The 18,908-nt window shown below is 37.4% G+C and overlaps 1 protein-coding gene across 2 annotated transcripts in view; it reads left to right on the plus strand.

Annotated features, from left to right (window-relative positions):
- The window catches only part of SEL1L (SEL1L adaptor subunit of SYVN1 ubiquitin ligase), a 56,372-nt gene that overhangs the window by 28,135 nt on the left and 9,329 nt on the right, over positions 1-18,908 (plus strand). For both annotated transcript variants that reach the window (XM_079912150.1, XM_079912149.1), the window contains 11 exons: positions 1,907-1,988; positions 2,353-2,507; positions 5,923-5,979; positions 8,298-8,366; positions 11,062-11,139; positions 12,190-12,252; positions 13,565-13,652; positions 13,976-14,124; positions 15,000-15,165; positions 15,694-15,768; positions 16,863-17,035. In XM_079912150.1, the coding sequence (XP_079768276.1) occupies positions 1,907-1,988; positions 2,353-2,507; positions 5,923-5,979; positions 8,298-8,366; positions 11,062-11,139; positions 12,190-12,252; positions 13,565-13,652; positions 13,976-14,124; positions 15,000-15,165; positions 15,694-15,768; positions 16,863-17,035 (1,155 nt within the window). The remainder of the gene's footprint in view (positions 1-1,906; positions 1,989-2,352; positions 2,508-5,922; positions 5,980-8,297; positions 8,367-11,061; positions 11,140-12,189; positions 12,253-13,564; positions 13,653-13,975; positions 14,125-14,999; positions 15,166-15,693; positions 15,769-16,862; positions 17,036-18,908) is intronic.

Consider the following 18,908-nt stretch of genomic DNA (forward strand, 5'->3'; position numbering starts at 1 on the left):
GTATACAAATAACCAGTGTCCTATAAAGTTCATTACAGAGTATCTCTTATGTATTACCTGATAGTGTTGATCACTTAAACGGCTTAGTGTTAAAATATAGAATCTTTCCACCACATTTTTTTTTTGCTGAGGTGTTTAATCTGCCTTCTACTTTATAAATTGACTTTGGGTGAGTCCACATGACCTCTGACCCATATTACTGTTCCAAATGAATATGTAAGTTCTTGCAGGAATGTAAAGAATAGATTGAGCAGAAATGAGACTGAAAGCAGAGAAACCAGTCCAAAATCTGGAGGGGTCTATAGACCTGGTCATTGATGGGATTATGACACTTAACAAAGAAGGAAAATCTAGTTTTCTGGCCAATTGGGTAGATCCTGGATAATTTTCCCTATGTGTATTCCAAAAATATTTACTGAATACTTGTCATTAGAATTCCAAAGATCAGTAAGATATAATACCATCGCACAACAAACTTTTAATGTAGAAAGGGAGACGTGAGTAAGGAGGTCGTTACAATACAGCATGAGAATGTCAGGGAATCACCTAAAAGGCACCTCACCCATACTGGCATTGGAAGGAGATACTTCTGAAGAAAGGAGCAACTAAAACGTTGGAAAATAGAATGCCAGGTAGTCTGTCAACAGGACAAGTAGACAGGATTCATGTAAACAGCTGTACGTCACACCAGGGAGCTTGGGCTTAGTCCTGTTACAGAGGGAAACTGCTGAAGGAGTTTCAGTAAGTGAAAAACAAGGGTGTTGCTCTAGGTTTCTGAAACACTCCTTACTAATTTTGAAGTCTTTTTCACTTGTTTGTTTAATCTCCAGGAACGTTTATTCCTCAAACAGTAATTGAAAAGTTATTTTTAGATGAATTTTCAAGAAATATTAGATATTTTTGACACAAATCTTTTTAAACTACTTATCAGTCTCCTTAAATCGTGGCTACAAAACAAGAACATTAAGTATCAATATTATACATGTTATGGGTCTTCCCTGGTGGTGCAGTGGTTAAGAATCCACCTGCCAATGCAGGGGAAACGGGTTCGAGCCCTGGTCCGGGAAGATCCCACATGCCGTGGAGCAACTAAGCCCTTGCGCCACAACTACTGAGCCTGCGCTCTAGAGCCCGCAAGCCACAACTACTGAAGCCCATGCACCTAGAACCCGTCCTGCTCAACAAGAGAAGCCACCGCAATGAGAAGCCCACGCGCTGCAACAAAGAATAGCCCCCGCTCTCCGCAACTAGAGAGAGCCTGTGCGCAGCAACGAAGACCCAATGCAGCCAAAAATAAATAAATTTATTTTTTTTTAAAAGTTAAAAAAAAATATACATATTATTATACAGTCATTCCCTAAGGATTGTTAAAATTGGTAAAGCTATTTGAGTCTGTGCTAAATGGCTCCAGAGAGCTCTGTCTTATGCTCTTTATAATTAGCTATCTTCCCCCTTATTCTGAAGTCATTTATTGCTGGTATTACTGTGCCTGTTCTAGTAGTCTCTTGTCTTCCCTATTTTGCTAATTTTTTCCTTCTTTAAGAGCTACTTTGGAAGATTAACCTGTTTTTGTTAAAATTGTATCTGAAGTAAAATTGAAATCTATTCTAAGAGACCAAGCAATTTTCTCTTATAGGTAAATGGGCACACTGCATTACATAAAGTTGATGGCATCTATTTTGATTGCTCTCGGAACTTTATTATTTATTTCCTAGTTCTTAGCCTGGTTGTTGAAATTGCTGAATAAGTTACCTCAACGTAAAACTCAGGATAAATGATGTAGCCAAGTACTTGGATCAAAGGACAGCAAAATTACATTCTGCCTATAGTTAGCTTTATTTGTTCCCACAAGAATGCCACTGAAGCATGTGAAACTGCCTTCTTCTCACCTGAAGTTGTATTACAGGGTTACCGATACTGGGCTGGCATTGGGGTCCTCCAGAGCTGTGAATCTGCACTGACTCATTATCGTCTTGTTGCTAATCATGGTATATACCTTTTTGCCTTTCACCTTACCAAAACCAAAAAAAAATCCAAACAGAATTAATTTTAAATACATCTATTTTCATTGTACTACTTGAAATACTGTGACTGTTTCTCTCAAGTAGAATCATCTTTACACTAGTTGATTAAGAAGTACTTTTCAAAAATTTGCTTTGGGTTCCACTTCTTAATATTATGTGGGGGAAAAAAACCCTGAATTTAGATTACTATTTTGTACTCTATAGACCACTGTGGAAACAATTTCCTTTAACATAGTGTCTGTCAGCATTTGGCAGCTGGAATTGTACTTCCCTCTGTGGGACAGTCGCTGTGACTTTCATCCCCATCGTTACTTTGTCCACATTTCAGTTGCTAGTGATATCTCACTGACGGGAGGCTCAGTAGTACAGAGAATACGGCTGCCTGACGAGGTGGAAAATCCAGGAATGAACAGTGGAATGCTTGAAGAAGATTTGATTCAGTATTACCAGTTCTTAGCTGAAAAAGGTGATGTGCAAGCACAGGTATGTGTTTAAACATCTCCCGCGAGATCTTACTGCCTTGTATGTGACAGCCTCTGGGGGCAAGCACTTATATCTATAACATTTTCACGGAGCTATTATTAGCTACATGATTACCACACTCTCACGACCTTCCCTTTGGACTCACATGGGATGTGGCCCAGGCATATTGATGGTTCCGTGAAAGCTGGCTGGGGAGACTCCGCTGTGCACCCCATTTGGAAACTGCTGCTTAAATGGAGCGGCGTTGCGGTGGTGATGAAGTCTCTTCCGGGGGTCACCCAGGATGGAAACTGTCACCCCCCCCAAACAAAAAGTCTCTGGCACATTTGGAATTTCAGATGCTCTTCAGAGCTATCCCTGTTTCCTTTCCTTATCTTAGACTATAATTTTCTCAAGGTCAAGGACAGAAGTAGGCTTGTTTAATGTAAACTGTATGATATATTCAGTACATCAAAGTATCATGTATAATATGCTGTTTCATTGGTTGTTTCGATGATATTAAAATAAAAAGGAGAACTTCGCTGTCCATTTTAAGAACAGTTAATTTTCAGACTAATAGAAGGGAATATTTTTTTAAAAAAGAAAAAAACTTTAGCCGTATCTTAGCTCACGGAAATTAAAATAAAGTTGTCTCTTCTGATTATACATCTTTCTTTTATATGACACCAATTAAAATTCAAAACACTCTAAATGCTTAACAATAGGGAATTGGCTCAAATATGACACTCCAATATAATGGAATTCTATGCGGTCATTAAAAATTATGTAGAATACTACTTAATGTAGAAAGCTGATTTCAGTGTATTAAGTGAAAATCTCAAGTTAAAGAAAAAAGTGTGTGGTATAGTATATCATTTTCTTTTTTTTTACTTACTGAGTTATGACATGAATACAGAAAAGTACACAAAACTGAAGTACAGCTCAATGAATTATCAGCAAGGGAGCCTCTTGTGTGGTGTAACTAGGACCCTAGAAGCCCCTCTTTGGAACTCTTCTTCCCTAACTCTTTCCTCTTGCCTGTAGGTAACCACTGAGCTTGCGTCTAACACCATAGATTGGTTTGGCCTGTTTTTGAAGGAGTCTTACGTAAAAATAAATCATACAGCATTTTTTTGGTATCAACTTCTTTTACTCAGCATTATGTTTTTGTGAAGTCAATCCATGTGTTTTCACATAGCTGTAATTCATTCATTTGCATTGCTATATAGTATTTCATTGTATGAAACTACCACAATTTATCCATTTTATTCTTCCCAGATTTGGGCTGTTAAAAATAATGCTCTGCATTTTCTTGTACATGTCTTGTGCAAATACTGTCTCAAATTTTCATAGCTTTATAGAACTTGATAGCTAGTATAATACATTCTCCCACTATCATATTTTCATTATATTTAGCTCTAATTTTCATCATGATTTCTTTTGACCCGGGTGTAATTTAGAAATGAATTGCTTTGTTTCCACATACAGTCAGCCCTTTGTAACAGCAGGTTCTGCATCCAAAGATTCAACTAACTGTGGATCAAAAAATTTGAAAACAATTTTTTTTTTCAGAAAGTTCCAAAAAGCAAACTTTGTCACACACTGGCAGCTATTTACTTAGTATTTACATTGTATTGACAACTATTTACATAGCATTTACATCAAGTATTATAAGTAATCTAGAAATGATTTAAAGTGTATGGGAGGTTGTACATGGGTTACGTGCACATACTATGCCGTTTTTTGTAAGGGACTTGGCATCTGCAGATTTTGTTATCTGGGGGGTTCCTGGAACCAGTCCCCCATGGATGCCAAGGGACAACTGTACATGGGAATTTTCTGCTTACCTTTTTTGTTGTTGATATCTGGCTTAATCTACTGTAGTCAGTATATGCTCTGTATGACTTCAGTTGTTAGAGTTCTTGAAACTTGCTTGATGCCCCATCTTGGTCAGTTTGGGCAAATATTCTGTGGGCTAAAGAGAATGTGAATTTCTACAGTCGTTGGGTGTAGTGTTTGATATGTGTCAGTTGTCGTGTTTCTTAATCCTACTGTTCAAATCTTTTGAATCCCTACTGAATTTGGCTGCTTTTTCTGTCAAATGCTGAGACAATATTGCTGAAATTTTCCACTCTGATTGTGGATTTGTCTCTTTCTCCTTTTAGTTTCATCAGTTTTGATTTATATATTTTAAGCCATGTGGATGCGTAACTTAATATTGTTATCTTTCTGTTGAGCTAACTTTTGTATCATGAAATGACCTCTTTTATCTCCAGAAATATTTTTTACTTTAGTTGTATTTTGCCTGATAACTGGCATAGCTACACTACTTTTTTTTGGTTAGTATTTACCCAGAATATCTTTTCTATCTTGTACTTTCAACCTTCTAATGTTTAAGGTATGTCTCTTGCAAGCATCATATGACTAGTTTTGTTCATTTTTCTTAATCCATTCAGTCTTTTAAGTAGAGTAATTAGTGATATATTTGAGTTTCAATTTTCTATCTCACTTTTATTTTGCTTTTCCAAGTTCCTTTTTCTCTCCTTTCTTACCCTATTTTGGTTTGAGTTTGTCTGTGTTTTAATCCTATATGTTTTTGAACCCCACAAGATACTATTATTTTATATAGTCCATCCAATTTAGATTTACTCACAAATTTACCTTTCTCTTGTTCTTTATTTCTTACTGCATCTCCAAGTTTCCCAGGATAATTTTCCCTCTTAAAGAATACTCTTGAGTTCAAAAGATTTGAACTTTTCTTTAGTTTGTGTGGAAATGCCTTTATTTCACCTCTATTTCAGGATACTTTGCAACTAAAAGCGGACATTTTTAGTTTTTTTTTAAATGTAGGATATGAACTTCCCTAGCGGTCCAGTGGTTAAGACTTCGCCTTCCAGTGCAAGGGGTGTGGGTTCAGTCCCTGGTCGGGGAGCTAAGATCCCACATGCATCTCAGCCAAAAAACCAAAACATAAAACAGAAGCGATGTTGTAACAAATTCAATAAAGACTTAAAAAATTGTCCACATCGGGCTTCCCTGGTGGCGCAGTGGTTGAGAGTCCGCCTGCCGATGCAGGGGACACGGGTTCATGCCCCGGTCCGGGAAGATCCCACATGCCGCGGAGAGGCTGGGCCCGTTAGCCATAGCCGCTGAGCCTGCTCGTCTGGAGCCTGTGCTCCGCAACGGGAGAGGCCACAACAGTGAGAGGCCCGCGTACCGAAAAAAAAAAAAAAATTGTCCACATCAAAAAAGTCTTTAAAACAAACAAAAAATGTAAGTTAGAGTAATATCTTAGGGAATTAAGACTAAATGTTTAATTTTCTGTGTTGTGAACAGAAACCTTTTTTTGTGACCAAATGGTTTCTTGTTGGTCTAATTTCATTACATGCCAGAGGCAGGTGCTGCCATTTACTCTTGCCTCCTTTTTCATTTTCAGGTTGGTCTGGGACAGCTGCATCTGCACGGAGGCCGTGGAGTAGAACAAAACCATCAGGTAACCTTCCTGTTCTTAGGGCTTTACATTTCATATTGTAGCAAGAAATGATGCTCCAGATATATTTCTTGCTAAGTCAGTGACAATATCAAGCTTTGTGATTAATGGATGTTGGTAACATCACAAATGAGCTTTCAAGATCTAACCCCTGAGGAAACTGAGGAACAAAAATGTGATCATACCTCGTAGTGATGGGAAAGGTTTTATTAATTCCAAAACCTAGTTCTCAATACGGCCGAAAATGCATCAACGTCTTGGTTTTCTATAGGTATTGTGATAGAAGTATGTCTTAGAAAACTCCTATTGGAAAATATTTCCTAGAACTGAGGAAAATTCAGTGTTGAGTTTGTGAGAAATTAGGAGTGTACAACTATAGCGGTCAGATCCATATCCACTCACCAACTTCGGTCTGCTTTTTGTCCTGTGTATCGCTCGTCTCTTCCCTTGTTGCCATCAATATACGTATCACTTGTGTGAATAATTACCCGCCTGCATTTCCTAAGCAATTGCCTGTCTTTGTAAACTGCATCTGATCGTGCAGTTCCATTGCTTAAAACTCTCTTGAGTGGTCTGTGATTTCTAGTAGCTTGGAAACCAAAACCTTTAACATGACCTCCAAGGCCTTGTACCAGTCTCTATTTACCTCACCAGCCCCTTGCTTTCTGAGTCACAGGCACACGGACCTTTTCTCAGGTCTTTGAAAATATTAAGAACCTCCCTGTCTCCGGACTTCTGGAAGGCCAGTCCCTCTGACTAGAGTGAATATTATTATCCCACCTCCTTTATTCACATAACAATCCTAGTCATTCTCCAGAACTCAATTCCAGGATCTCTTCCCCTGAATGTCTCCACTGACCACAACCCCACTTCAAGAATAGGTCATGGACCACAGTTATGACTTCTGAAAATCTGTATTCCCTGTGGCCTTTGTCCATTATAAATTAGTTAATTATGTAATTGTTTCCCCTGCTAGAATATAAGGTCCAAAACAGCATGAACTATGTCTGCCTTGTTTGCCTCTTCATTCCCAGCACCTGGCAGTGCCTAGCATGTATAATATTAAGTTCTCAATAAATGTTCTTCAAACTAATGAAACTGTTTTTCTACCACACCAGTTAAGTATTCTAATTAAGGTTATTTCAAGCACTATATTATATCAACTTTAAGAATTAGTTTGTAACAAAATACATTTATCGCTAAAACTATACCAAATTTTGATGCTTTTTAAAACTATTATTCAAACAGCATTTTGACAACTTTAAGTGTCTTTAGGTCATTAAAATTACATGTCATTCGGCCAGTGAAGCATCAGATGAACTGGTTAGTAAAAAAGTGTCAGGTGAGAGAACAGAATTCTGGTTAAGAATTTGCTACATACCATTACACAACAAGTTTTGGGATATTCTTGGTGGTGTATGCTGCCTACCTGTGAAACAATTACACAGTGATAAATTTTCACAGAAGAAAAGGAATTCCCAATATATAATTGCATGAATTCAACTAATATTTGAGTACCACCTGTCCCATTCACTGCAAGGCATTCAGGATACAATGCTGGACCTTACCCTTGGTCCTTACCTTTACAGAGCTTCAAGTTTAATAGAAGCATTAGGTAATTTTTAAATGATCACACCAACAAATATGTAATAAATTGTGGTTATTGTTACAAAGGAGAATTAATGAGTCCAATGATAGGTTAATGAGGGGGAGGTGGCACTTGTCTCTGAAGAGACATGGATGACATTTAAGTTGAACCTTGGAGGTAATGCGATCATTCCAGGCCAAAAAGAACAGCATGTGTATAGGTCCTGAGGCAGGAAGGAACATGGCTGGTGTACCCAGAGTGCAGGGAACAAGGTGAAACAGTACTGAGATAAACAGTGTCTGGTCACGTCAGTGTATTCCCTGCAGCACTTCAAGGGGCTGGAAGGACCAGCATGTTGAGATTTAAGAACAGTCGCTTTGGATGACCCCAAGAATAAAAGCAGAAAGATCAGGGAGGGGAGCATTCCAGAAGTTCTGCTGAGAGATAATGCAGCTTACACTAGAATTATGGGAATGGAGGATGGTAGATGGATTCAAGATGTATCAGTATTTGGTGGTGAAAGAAATAGGACTTAGTGATGGATTGGATATGAGAGGGAAGTGGGGTGGGTACCTCAGACATCCAGGAGACGTTGTGTTGTCATTTACTTAAACTGAGATATACTGCAGTATAACAAGATTTTTTAAAATGTTCGTGCGGTAATTATTTTGGTTAAAAGCCAAGGGCAGGTTCTATTAACAACTAATAATTTTCATAAATTCCTTTCTCACAGAGAGCATTTGACTACTTCAATTTAGCAGCTAATGCTGGCAATTCTCATGCCATGGCCTTCTTGGGAAAGGTACTGTACATCCTGTGAACATTTTCTGTAATAGCAAGAGGTGTTCACATAGTAAGCACGTATTGTATTCATCGTCTACAATTTACCAAATATAAGCTGGAAATAAAATTTCCAATACAAGCGTATTATATCTTGTCTTAAGATAAGTGCTATTCTGAGGCATTTTCTTAAGTAACTTAAAGGTAACATAGCATTTGCTTGTCAGTATGTTAATTCTCCATCGAAGTTAGCTATCACTGTCTGCACCCCTACTTTCTGTGTATTATACACAGTAATAAGGAATTTATTCTTTATGCTGTGCAGTTTTTTGCTAAGTCTGTCATAATTACCTGTTTACTTTCATGCTGAATAAGAGACATTTAGAGTGTGTTGAAATGTGTCTGCAAACCTTTTAATTGTCTTAAATATGATAGCCATCACCCACCTCTCAATGCAGTTCTTTTCTCAAGCAAGGGAACCTTTAAGTCTAGATACTTAATGAATAGATTCCATATGTCATGGCATAACCTCAAAACTTCCTTTTTTCATTATTTTGAAAATTAACACATTATAAACCAATGGATATTTTCATCTATAGCCAAGTCCTGAGGTTAGGAGGCTCAGATAGACTATATCTCAAAAGCTTTTACAAAGAGAAGATCTAACCAGTATTTGCCACAGCTAGTCATTTGGGACCTGAGAACTTTACATTTAGACTTCCTGTTACAGCATAGAAATTGGTATTGCCTATCTTTTTTTTTTTCATTTATTTATTTATGGCTGTGTTGGGTCTTTGTTGCTGTGCGTGGGCTTTCTCTAGTTGTGGCGAGCGGGGGCTACTCTTCCTTGTGGTGCGCAGGCTTCTCATTGCGGTGGCTTCTCTTGTTGTGGAGCATGGGCTCTAGGCACGTGGGCTTCAGTAGTTGTGGCACGTGGGCTCAGTAGTTATGGCTCACGGGCTTAGTTGCTCTGTGACATGTGGGATCTTCCCAGACCAGGGCTCGAACCCGTGTCCCCTTCATTGGCAGGTGGATTCTTAACCACTGTGCCACCAGGGAAGCCACTGCCTATCTATTTTTGTTAGCATTTAACAACTTTTCATTTCAGCCCTCTCGATTCTTGCTCTGATTTACTAATTTTCCTTATCTCAAAAAAAGATTTTCTTTACTTATTTCCTTAATACTTACATTGATAAAAACAGTACTACTGGTCATTCAGTTTTCCTTTCTCCTGGCCCTTTTGTCAGTTCCCGTACCTGGTACTATATAGACATTCAGTGCTTGAAACCTTTTAAGATAACCTTTTAGTTATTTCCTTTCCTGAATTTAAGACATACCCTGCATCTTATCATGGGGAAAGCAGTGGTAGAGGAGAAAGGAAGGTGGACATTGCTATCGGCTCTTCTTTTCCTCGTTTAATCGCTTATCCCAAGCAATTGTTCAACCATTTGCGCTGGGACAGAGTGAGAAGAAAGATTTGTCTCAGGGTTTAAGATTTCTTCTTTTGACACATGAAAGGATGCTCAACATCACTAATCGTTAGAGAAATGCAAATCAGAACTACAATGAGGTATCACCTCACACCAGTCAGAATGGCCATCATCAAAAAATCTACAAACAATAAATGCTGGAGAGGGTATGGAGTAAAGGGAACTCTTTTGAACTGTTGGTGGGAATGTAAATTGATACAGCCACTATGAAGAACAGTATGGAGGTTCCTTAAAAAATTAAAAATAGAACTACCATATGAGCCAGCAATCCCATTACTGGGCATATACCCTGAGAAAACCATAATTCAAAAAGAGACATGTACCACAATGTTCATTGCAGTGCTGTTTACAATAGCCAGGACGTGGAAGCAACCTAAGTGTCCATCGACAGATGAATGGATAAAGAAGATGTAGCACATATATGCAATGGAATATTACTCAGCCATAAAAAGAAATGAAATTGAGTTATTTGTAGTGAGGTGGATGGACCTAGAGTCTGTCATACAGAGTGAAGTGAGTCAGAAAGAGAAAAACAAATACCGTATGCTAACACATGTATATGGAATCTAAGAAAACAAAAATGGTTCTGATGAACCTAGGGGCAGGACAGGAATAAAGATGCAGACGTAGAGAATGTACTTGAGGACATGGGGAGGGGGAAGGGTAAGCTGGGACGAAGTGAGAGAGTGGCATGGACTTATATACACTACCAGATGTAAAATAGCTAGTGGGAAGCAGCTGCATAGCACAGGGATTAGCTCAGTACTTTGTGACCACCTACAGGGGTGGGATAGGGAGGGTGGGAGCGAGGGAGACACAAGAGGGAGGAATATGGGGATATATGTATACATATAGCTGATTCACTTTGTCATACAGCAGAAACTAACACAACATTGTAGTGCAATTATACTCCAATAAAGATGTTTAAAAAATAAAATAAAATAACTGTAGTTAATAAAAAAGATTTCTTCTTTTGAGTTTGATCAGTGAACTGATTTTATATATTCATGTTTATAGATAAGTCATTAATTTGACATGACATAGAATATATAAAAAATGTCTACTTTTAAGGTTTTGCTTTTAATTCTAAAATATCTTGTGGGGAATTTTAAACTTTTTTGAAAGATTCCATGAAATCTAACAAAACCCAGAATGAGCTGAGATAGGAGAAGAATGTAATTGGAGAGAAGGTTACAGCTCATATTGAAATTGGGGTCTGTTTTTCAGATGTATTCAGAGGGAAGTGATATTGTACCTCAGAGTAATGAGACAGCTCTTCACTACTTTAAAAAAGCTGCTGACATGGTAAGACTTCATGACTCAGTATATTGAAATGTGTACCATATTACTATTATTTTCAAGAAAGTTTATTGTGTTAAGGGGGTTAGTCATAATCGACTTCATGAATTATTGGAAGTGCTTATGTAAGTATGATTCATATGGATGAATTGGCTAGAAAAAACCTACTCGGTGAAAAGCAGTATGTATTTTTTTTAGGGACTGGATTATTGAATATTAATTCTCTGTTTCAATTTCATTGAGAAGTTTCCTGATCAGGGAAATAATGATTTTAGTAATGGAATTGAGTGTTATATAATTTATCCTATTTGTGTTGCAACTTGAGGTTTAAAGCTTACATGACTGGGTAGTTTTGATAACCATGATACATAAGTTAGGCTTTCTTTGGCCCAGAGAAAGCTGCCTATGAATATTTAAGATCCTCTGGCTCCAGTGTGTACACTGACCTCTTTGTCAACTAGTACATGTTACTGTAGTCCCAAATGTCAGTGGAGTGTTTCCCAAAGGGGCACTGTGACACTTTTTTTAAAGATGGCTCTGTCCTTCTGAGTTTAGGTGAATACTAGATTTTTCTCTTTTCGGTCTCAAAACAATGATTGTCTTTGCTCCACAACATTCCAACAGTCTTAAGCATATCCTTGCCACCTGATCCCAATATTAATTAGTTGATTCTGCCCCATGGCAGCATCTTCTTTATTGAGGTGGGAGGTTACCAGTGAAAAACTACCAAAAAGAAAAACAATGACCTACTTTTAATTTTGAAAAGATTAAATACATGTCATGTTTTATATCATAAATTCATGAAACAGATAGTCATAAGGTAAGTCACCAAAAGTTAATTGTAAGTGAATTTACTATTTACTCTTTTTCAGCAATTACTGAAAGTCAAATCTCTAAAACTCAGTATCATGTTTAGTCTGATGGGAAGGAGAAAATTTTGTTTTAAATTGAAAAGTACTAAAACATGTTTTGAATATGCTTGTAAATTATTTCTTTTGCAGTCATTTATTCTTGCCTATTTTGTAATGCATCTTTCACTTTGTCTCTGATTGGCAGGGCAACCCAGTTGGACAGAGTGGGCTTGGAATGGCTTACCTCTACGGGAGAGGAGTTCAAGTTGTAAGTCTTCAATCTGACGTCTGACTTTAATGAGCCGTCAGCTGGTGAGATAGGGAAGTATTCCTTAACTAGCTCCCAGTCAGCCCAGGTGAGGCCGTTTCATTATAAGCAAAGCTGAAACTCTGAGTTTGGTTCCCTACCACCCCTTACCCCATCCCACCATAGCAGCTGCCTTCTTAGAATAGCTGTGTCTCTGGCACCTTCTCCTTAAGGTATGAAGCTGTTTCTCATTGTTCCATCTATGCTCTCTACCCCACCTACTCTGCCATCTCTCCCAGACTTAAATATCTCCCTGCTATTTCCTCACCCAAGCCTAAGAAAATTCTTAAGTCCTCCCATGTAGAGGGAGAAAAGCTTTCTGTTCTACCCCTTGCCCTTCTAGCTACCACCTCTCTTCTCTCCAGCCCTTTCCTGCAAAGCCACGTTTCCCCAGAGAATGAACTGTGTGAGCTGCTACCATTCACTCTTCAGCTCTCAACAGTCAGGATTTTACCTCATGTAACTGCTCTACATAGCTCACCAGTAACCTCCTCAGTGTCAGCCCCACAGGACATTTTTTGGTTCTACCTTACTTGAACTCTTTCTTCCCGGGGGCTGTCTTGGTTTTCCTGGGCCATTGCTCTTCATTCTTCTGTGCTACTTGCTCATGTTGGATGCTCCTGGATCCTCATCTCTGTGTGGTCTCTCCAAGCAATACGTTCTTTTAATTTGGGCCCGAAACTAAGAGCTAGGTATAGAATTCTAATCTGTAGGTATTTCCTAGCACAAAAGACAGTAATGTGGTCTCATTTTTATTCCTTCTAGTCATTTTAGGGTACTGAAATCCAGTAGTGACCTTTGTTTTAATTTTTTCTTTGGGGATATGTCTGATATTTGAAATATAATAATCATATAACGTTTGATAAGCTACCCAGGAAAGAACAAATAAGGAGAGAATTTTTCTTATTTAATATTAGAAATATTGCGGTTTAAAAGGGTTAGTTGGTTAATCGAAAAGATACGATGACTGTTTCTTAATTTCTGGCCGGCTGTTCTACTAGTGTTGTTTATGCTTTCTGAGAGCAGACATGCAAATTGTTTCACAAAAGAGTATATTTGCTTTTTTTAACAGTCCTAAATGTTAATCCCCCATGACTTAAAAAATATTACCATCTTTGTATTATAAAAAATTAGAAGGTCATCCTTTTAATGATTTTAACAATATTTTCTGTATGCCTTGTTAATTCTTTTTATGAATGAATATCCTGACTTCTGAGTATATCAGCCTTTTGAACTTTCTTACCATGTGATCATATGACCTCTTTTTCTACAGAATTATGATCTGGCACTGAAGTATTTCCAGAAAGCTGCTGAACAAGGCTGGGTGGATGGGCAGCTACAGCTTGGCTCCATGTACTATAGTAAGTAATGCTGGAATTAATGATGGACACACCAAATCTAAATTACCTATTTTCCTCTAGATGCCACTATGATATGGAAGTGAGAGCTATCGAATTTCTAGCTGATTAATGTCCTCCCAATACAATGATGTGTGCATCTTATGTTTCATTGTAGAGTATATTAATCTGTATTGATGTACAAATCTATATTAATAAGATTCACATCTTTCCAGAGTAAGAATTCTGAATTTCATTTAGTTTTATTCCTATGTAAGGCTTCTCTGACGCTTCAGCTAAATCTTATTTAAGACTATTCCTAACCTCTCGTGTAATTTTCCTTACAGATGGCATTGGAGTCAAGAGGGATTATAAACAGGCCTTGAAGTATTTTAATTTAGCTTCTCAGGGAGGCCATATCTTGGCTTTCTATAACCTAGCTCAGATGCATGCCAGCGGCACAGGTGTAATGCGATCATGTCACACCGCAGTGGAGGTAAGGGCTTTTCTACCAACCTGTATGTAGGAAATTAATTTGCCCCATAGGAAAGTCTGCTGTTTTATTTATTTTTTTATTGGAGTATAATCGCTTTACAGTGTTGTGTTAGTTTCCGCTGTATAACAGTGAATCAGCTATATGTATACATATATCCCCTTTCTCTTGGACCTCCCTCCTGCCCCACCCCCAATCCTACTGTTTTAATTCTGGTTTTCTTTGCATGATTTCTTCTAGAGTAGAAACAGACTTAGCCAACTAGCACTGGTATACTGAAAGAAGGCTCTGAGGGTCTGTGTGTTAGAATCACACTTATTCCATTTGTCTCTCCCTCCTGGAATGAGCGTTTATAAGGGCAGATATTATTGTCTACAGTCTCTCTAACACCTAAGACAGTATCTGAGACATGGTCAGCATCAAAAAGTGTATGTTAAGTGAACGTTGTTAGCTTTCTCGTAATTGGCACTTTAGAAGGACATTGTGAAACGCTTAGCAAAGTTTCTAAACCACTCTATGCTTCAGTTTCCTCGCTTGTAAAATGAAGCTGTTTGTTACTAGGACTTATCTCGTAAGAGAGTGGTCCCTCATGGGAGGAGTAAGTGAGTCAATATACATACTATACATAAATCACTAGGATAGTGCCTGGCCAGAGTAAATGGTATGTAATTGTTTGCTGTTATTTTTATAAACCTGTTTTAAAGACTAGGTGAAAGCTTCAAATAAATATCCCAGACGTTTATATATATACTTAGTAAAACTGCCAGAGATTGATTGAGAGAGCAAGCTTAACAATTGCTTATAGCCAAAGTGCAGAAATGATTTTCCAACATACCTTTCTTAATTTTGTATTGATTTTTTTTTCCTGTTTTTTTTAGTTGTTTAAGAATGTATGTGAACGGGGCCGGTGGTCTGAGAGGCTCATGACTGCCTATAACAGCTATAAAGATGGTGACTACAATGCCGCAGTGATCCAGTACCTCCTGCTGGCGGAGCAAGGCTATGAAGTGGCACAAAGCAATGCAGCCTTCATTCTCGATCAGAGTAAGGTTCATTTTAGTCCTGCCTTGGGTTAACCTGTTTAAAAAGGAAAGCCACAAAGATACTTCTCTATTATTATAACTAGAACATAACAGCACACATGCTCAAGTTATTTTACCTCAGATCTCTAAGCCATCAAAGTTAGTTTTATACAGTTGACAATAGAAATGGATTTGACGTCCATCATAAAATTAACTGCTTTCAGTAAATACATTTTTCAAACTACAGCAGATGCAGAAACATTGCTTTTCCAGTGGTATGTAGATCTCTAGTGTTTCAGTAGTCTCGTTATTAGTTCTGTGGTGAAAATATGTCTCAGGAAGTAGTGTTGCCCTGAATGCAATGATTCCTTTGAACTCAGTATTTTATTCCCATACTTGTTTAATTTCAATAGTTTTTTCATTTAATATTTGTTATATCCCAGTACTTATTTAAATTATGCTCCATGTATCCACCCTGGTTTGCAGATAAAGCCTAAAAGTCTAGGGCCTTTCCTTAAACACCTGATTTGTATTTCAACTTTCCTTGTAGGAGAAGCAACCATCGTAGGTGAGAATGAAACTTATCCCAGAGCTTTGCTACACTGGAACCGGGCCGCCTCACAAGGTGAGTGGTTGTTTAATTCTAGGATAAGAATTTTACCCAGGGACCTTTCTTTATTGTTTTTTGTTTGTTTGTTTTTAATCTCACATAAAGATTAAATCATGTCATTCACCACTTTAAAATTAAGCAGAGATACTAACTATAGCTTAACTTGTTTGCTTTCATGATTGGTATTCATTCTTAAAATGGAAGTTCCAGTCCCAGGGTTTCTAAGTTGAACTGCAAGGTTTTTATCGTACTGGACATTTATATCATACTATGCTTTACTCTTTGGTTTTTAGTTGGAGGCTAGTATGTTGTACTAAATGAGAACTGAATAGAACGTGTAATAGACTATAGGTGTAAAACCTAAGATTTCAGCCTTTCCCCACTCCTTTTTATTTGAATAGTTCTTTCTCACACATACTACTATCAACATCGTCTACCTATCCCTTTCTCCAAGCCTAAACAATGGTCCAGTTGAATTATTTTATTTTATTATTTTTAAAATAAATTTATTTATTTTATTTATTTATTTTTGGCTGCCTTGGGTCTTTGTTACTGCGTGTGGGCTGTCTCTAGTTGCTGTGAGCAGGGGCTTCTCATCTTTGCCGTGCACGGGCTTCTCATTGCGGTGGCTTCTCTTGTGGTTCGTGGGCTCTAGGCATGCAGGCTTCAGTAGTTGTGGCGCACGGGCTTAGTTGCTCTGTGGCATGTGGGATCTTCCTGGACCAGGGATCAAACCCATGTCCCCTGCACCGGCAGGCGGACTCCTAATCACTGCGCCACCAGGGAAGTCCCCAGTTGAATTATTTTAAAATGTTAAATGACAGAGTAGAGTGATTGATCATCTGAGGAGTATTATTAGTGAAATAGAGATTACACCCACTTTGTTTTACCTCTCCCTGACTATTACAAAAGCCTTCTTCGGAAAAGCAACCCTTCTAGTTAAATTTTTACCGAATTTCTATGTTGGCTGAAGAATTTGTTATAAAGTCCGTGTGTTACAAATTAACATTTATTTTATATAAACATGTTAGCAGGAGGAGAAATAAGAGTTTGGTCTGTTTTCAACACACCTTATTTATTGGCAGTTTTGCATTTACCTTTTGTTTCAGGCTATACTGTGGCTAGAATTAAGCTTGGAGACTACCATTTCTATGGATTTGGCACTGACGTAGATTATGAGACGGCGTTTATTCATTATCGCCTAGCATCTGAGCAGCAGCACAGTGCACAAGCTATGTTTAACCTGGGATATATGCATGAGAAAGGACTAGGCATTAAACAGGTGAGTGTGACTTTGAAACAAATGTATGGATAATGTAATTGTGATTTGGGGGGAAACATCTTCATTTTTATAGGAAATAAGTTTGCTTTAGAATGTGCTCAGATTTTAGGTGCTAACTTAAGAGACAGTTCTGTAATATTTCAGAAGACTGCCCTGCATCTCTCTCATCCTCGAGCACACACACATATTGATATCTACACTGTTATATTTAGGATATTAAGCCAAAGATAGATTCATGAAAACGGAAAAGCAGTGCTGCCTCTGTTGATAACTGCTGTTTGAGAAACTGTCCATCAATAGCCAAATTCTATCATTTCTAGATTATTTTGAAATGAATTTAATATATTCATTCTTTTACCTTCCTATTGAAGTCTAACATTGTTTAGACCCACGGTCTTAAGTTTTTGCCTGTGTACCCTTAAAATAATTTTGAAAAACTGTGTATCCTCTTGCACATTTTTAATTTGACATTTAAAATATCTCATCATAAGTTTCAAAGGGTCTAAGTCCTAGTTATTTTAAACACTAACATTTTTATAAATAAAATGACTAAATTACTTTAAGTACCAAAATAATTTGATAAGCCCATTATTAATTTTTTAAAAATACACAGCAAATTCGTTAAATGAAAATAGTATCTTTTCCTTTTCTCCCTGAATTTATATTTTAGTCCATTATTCCCACAGAATTGTATACCAGTGTAATGTACTGATCACTGATCATGCTTATCTGAAACAAAAAAGTGTATAAATTCAAATTTGAATTTTATTTCCTGTGATTATAGGCTCTTAAGTATTAAGAAAAATTCTCGAGATATTATTAGCCATAGTTGGTCAGTTACTAATATTCTATTGTTCTCATCAACTTCATGATATTATAAATTTGATAAAATTTTACTTTTTGTGGTAATTATTGAAAATGTATCTTTTAATGAGATAAATAGAGCATTTTTAAAAATTAGCCTAAGTATCGTGGAACAGGTTTACCATTAATTCTTGTTTTCATTTTATAAATATATGACTGGAACCTTGTTCACATAAATAAGTATATGGGAATGGGAAGAATTTTATTATAGTAAGGTCACTTAATTCTTTAAACTGCTTTAGAGTTGTATGCCGTCTTGGTAGTTTGGACTGCAGTGACAATACTATAGCACCGTGGCTTGAACGACAGGCATTTATTTCTCACAGTTCTGGAGACCGGGAAGTTGAAGATCAAGGTGCCAGCAGATTTGGTGTCTGGTGAAGGCCCTCTTCCCTCTGTGTCCTCTCAAGAGGAAAGAGCGAGAGAGAAGCAGCAAGCTCTTTAGGGATTCTGATAAGGACACTAATTCCGTTCATGAGCGCTCTACCCTTATGACCTCATCCAATCCTAATTACCTCTCAAAGGCCTCACTTCCTCATACCATCACATTAGGGAGTAGGGTTTCACATATGAATTTTGGGGATACACAAACATTTAGTCCATAACATATGCCAAAAATCAGACTGATCTGTCATTAAAATTATTTCTAATGATCTGTCACTTGATAACTTGGTTAAGCCTCTGTTCAGTTCTGTTGAAAGCAAAGATTTGGAAACTAGAGACTTGCAAAAGGAGGTGTTCCCTGATCACTGGACTCATACTTTCTCAGTTTCTGGGAGTGATGTCTAAAAGGCTTTCCCAAGGCTTATCAATAGCTAATGATACTCCTTGCTCATTCAGTCACTTAGAGACACTTTGTGACCTTATGTGCTTTTAAATCTAGAAGGTTGTTCATTTCATTTTGTTAATGCACTGTTTTTTGTCAAAGTGCTTTTTTATTTTATTACACTTGAGTATTTTAATTCCAATATGTAAGTTTTGATATTTTACATTTATATTAATATAAGAT

Source organism: Stenella coeruleoalba (assembly GCF_951394435.1).
Source record: "Stenella coeruleoalba genome assembly, chromosome: 2".
Taxonomy (NCBI): domain Eukaryota; kingdom Metazoa; phylum Chordata; class Mammalia; order Artiodactyla; family Delphinidae; genus Stenella; species Stenella coeruleoalba.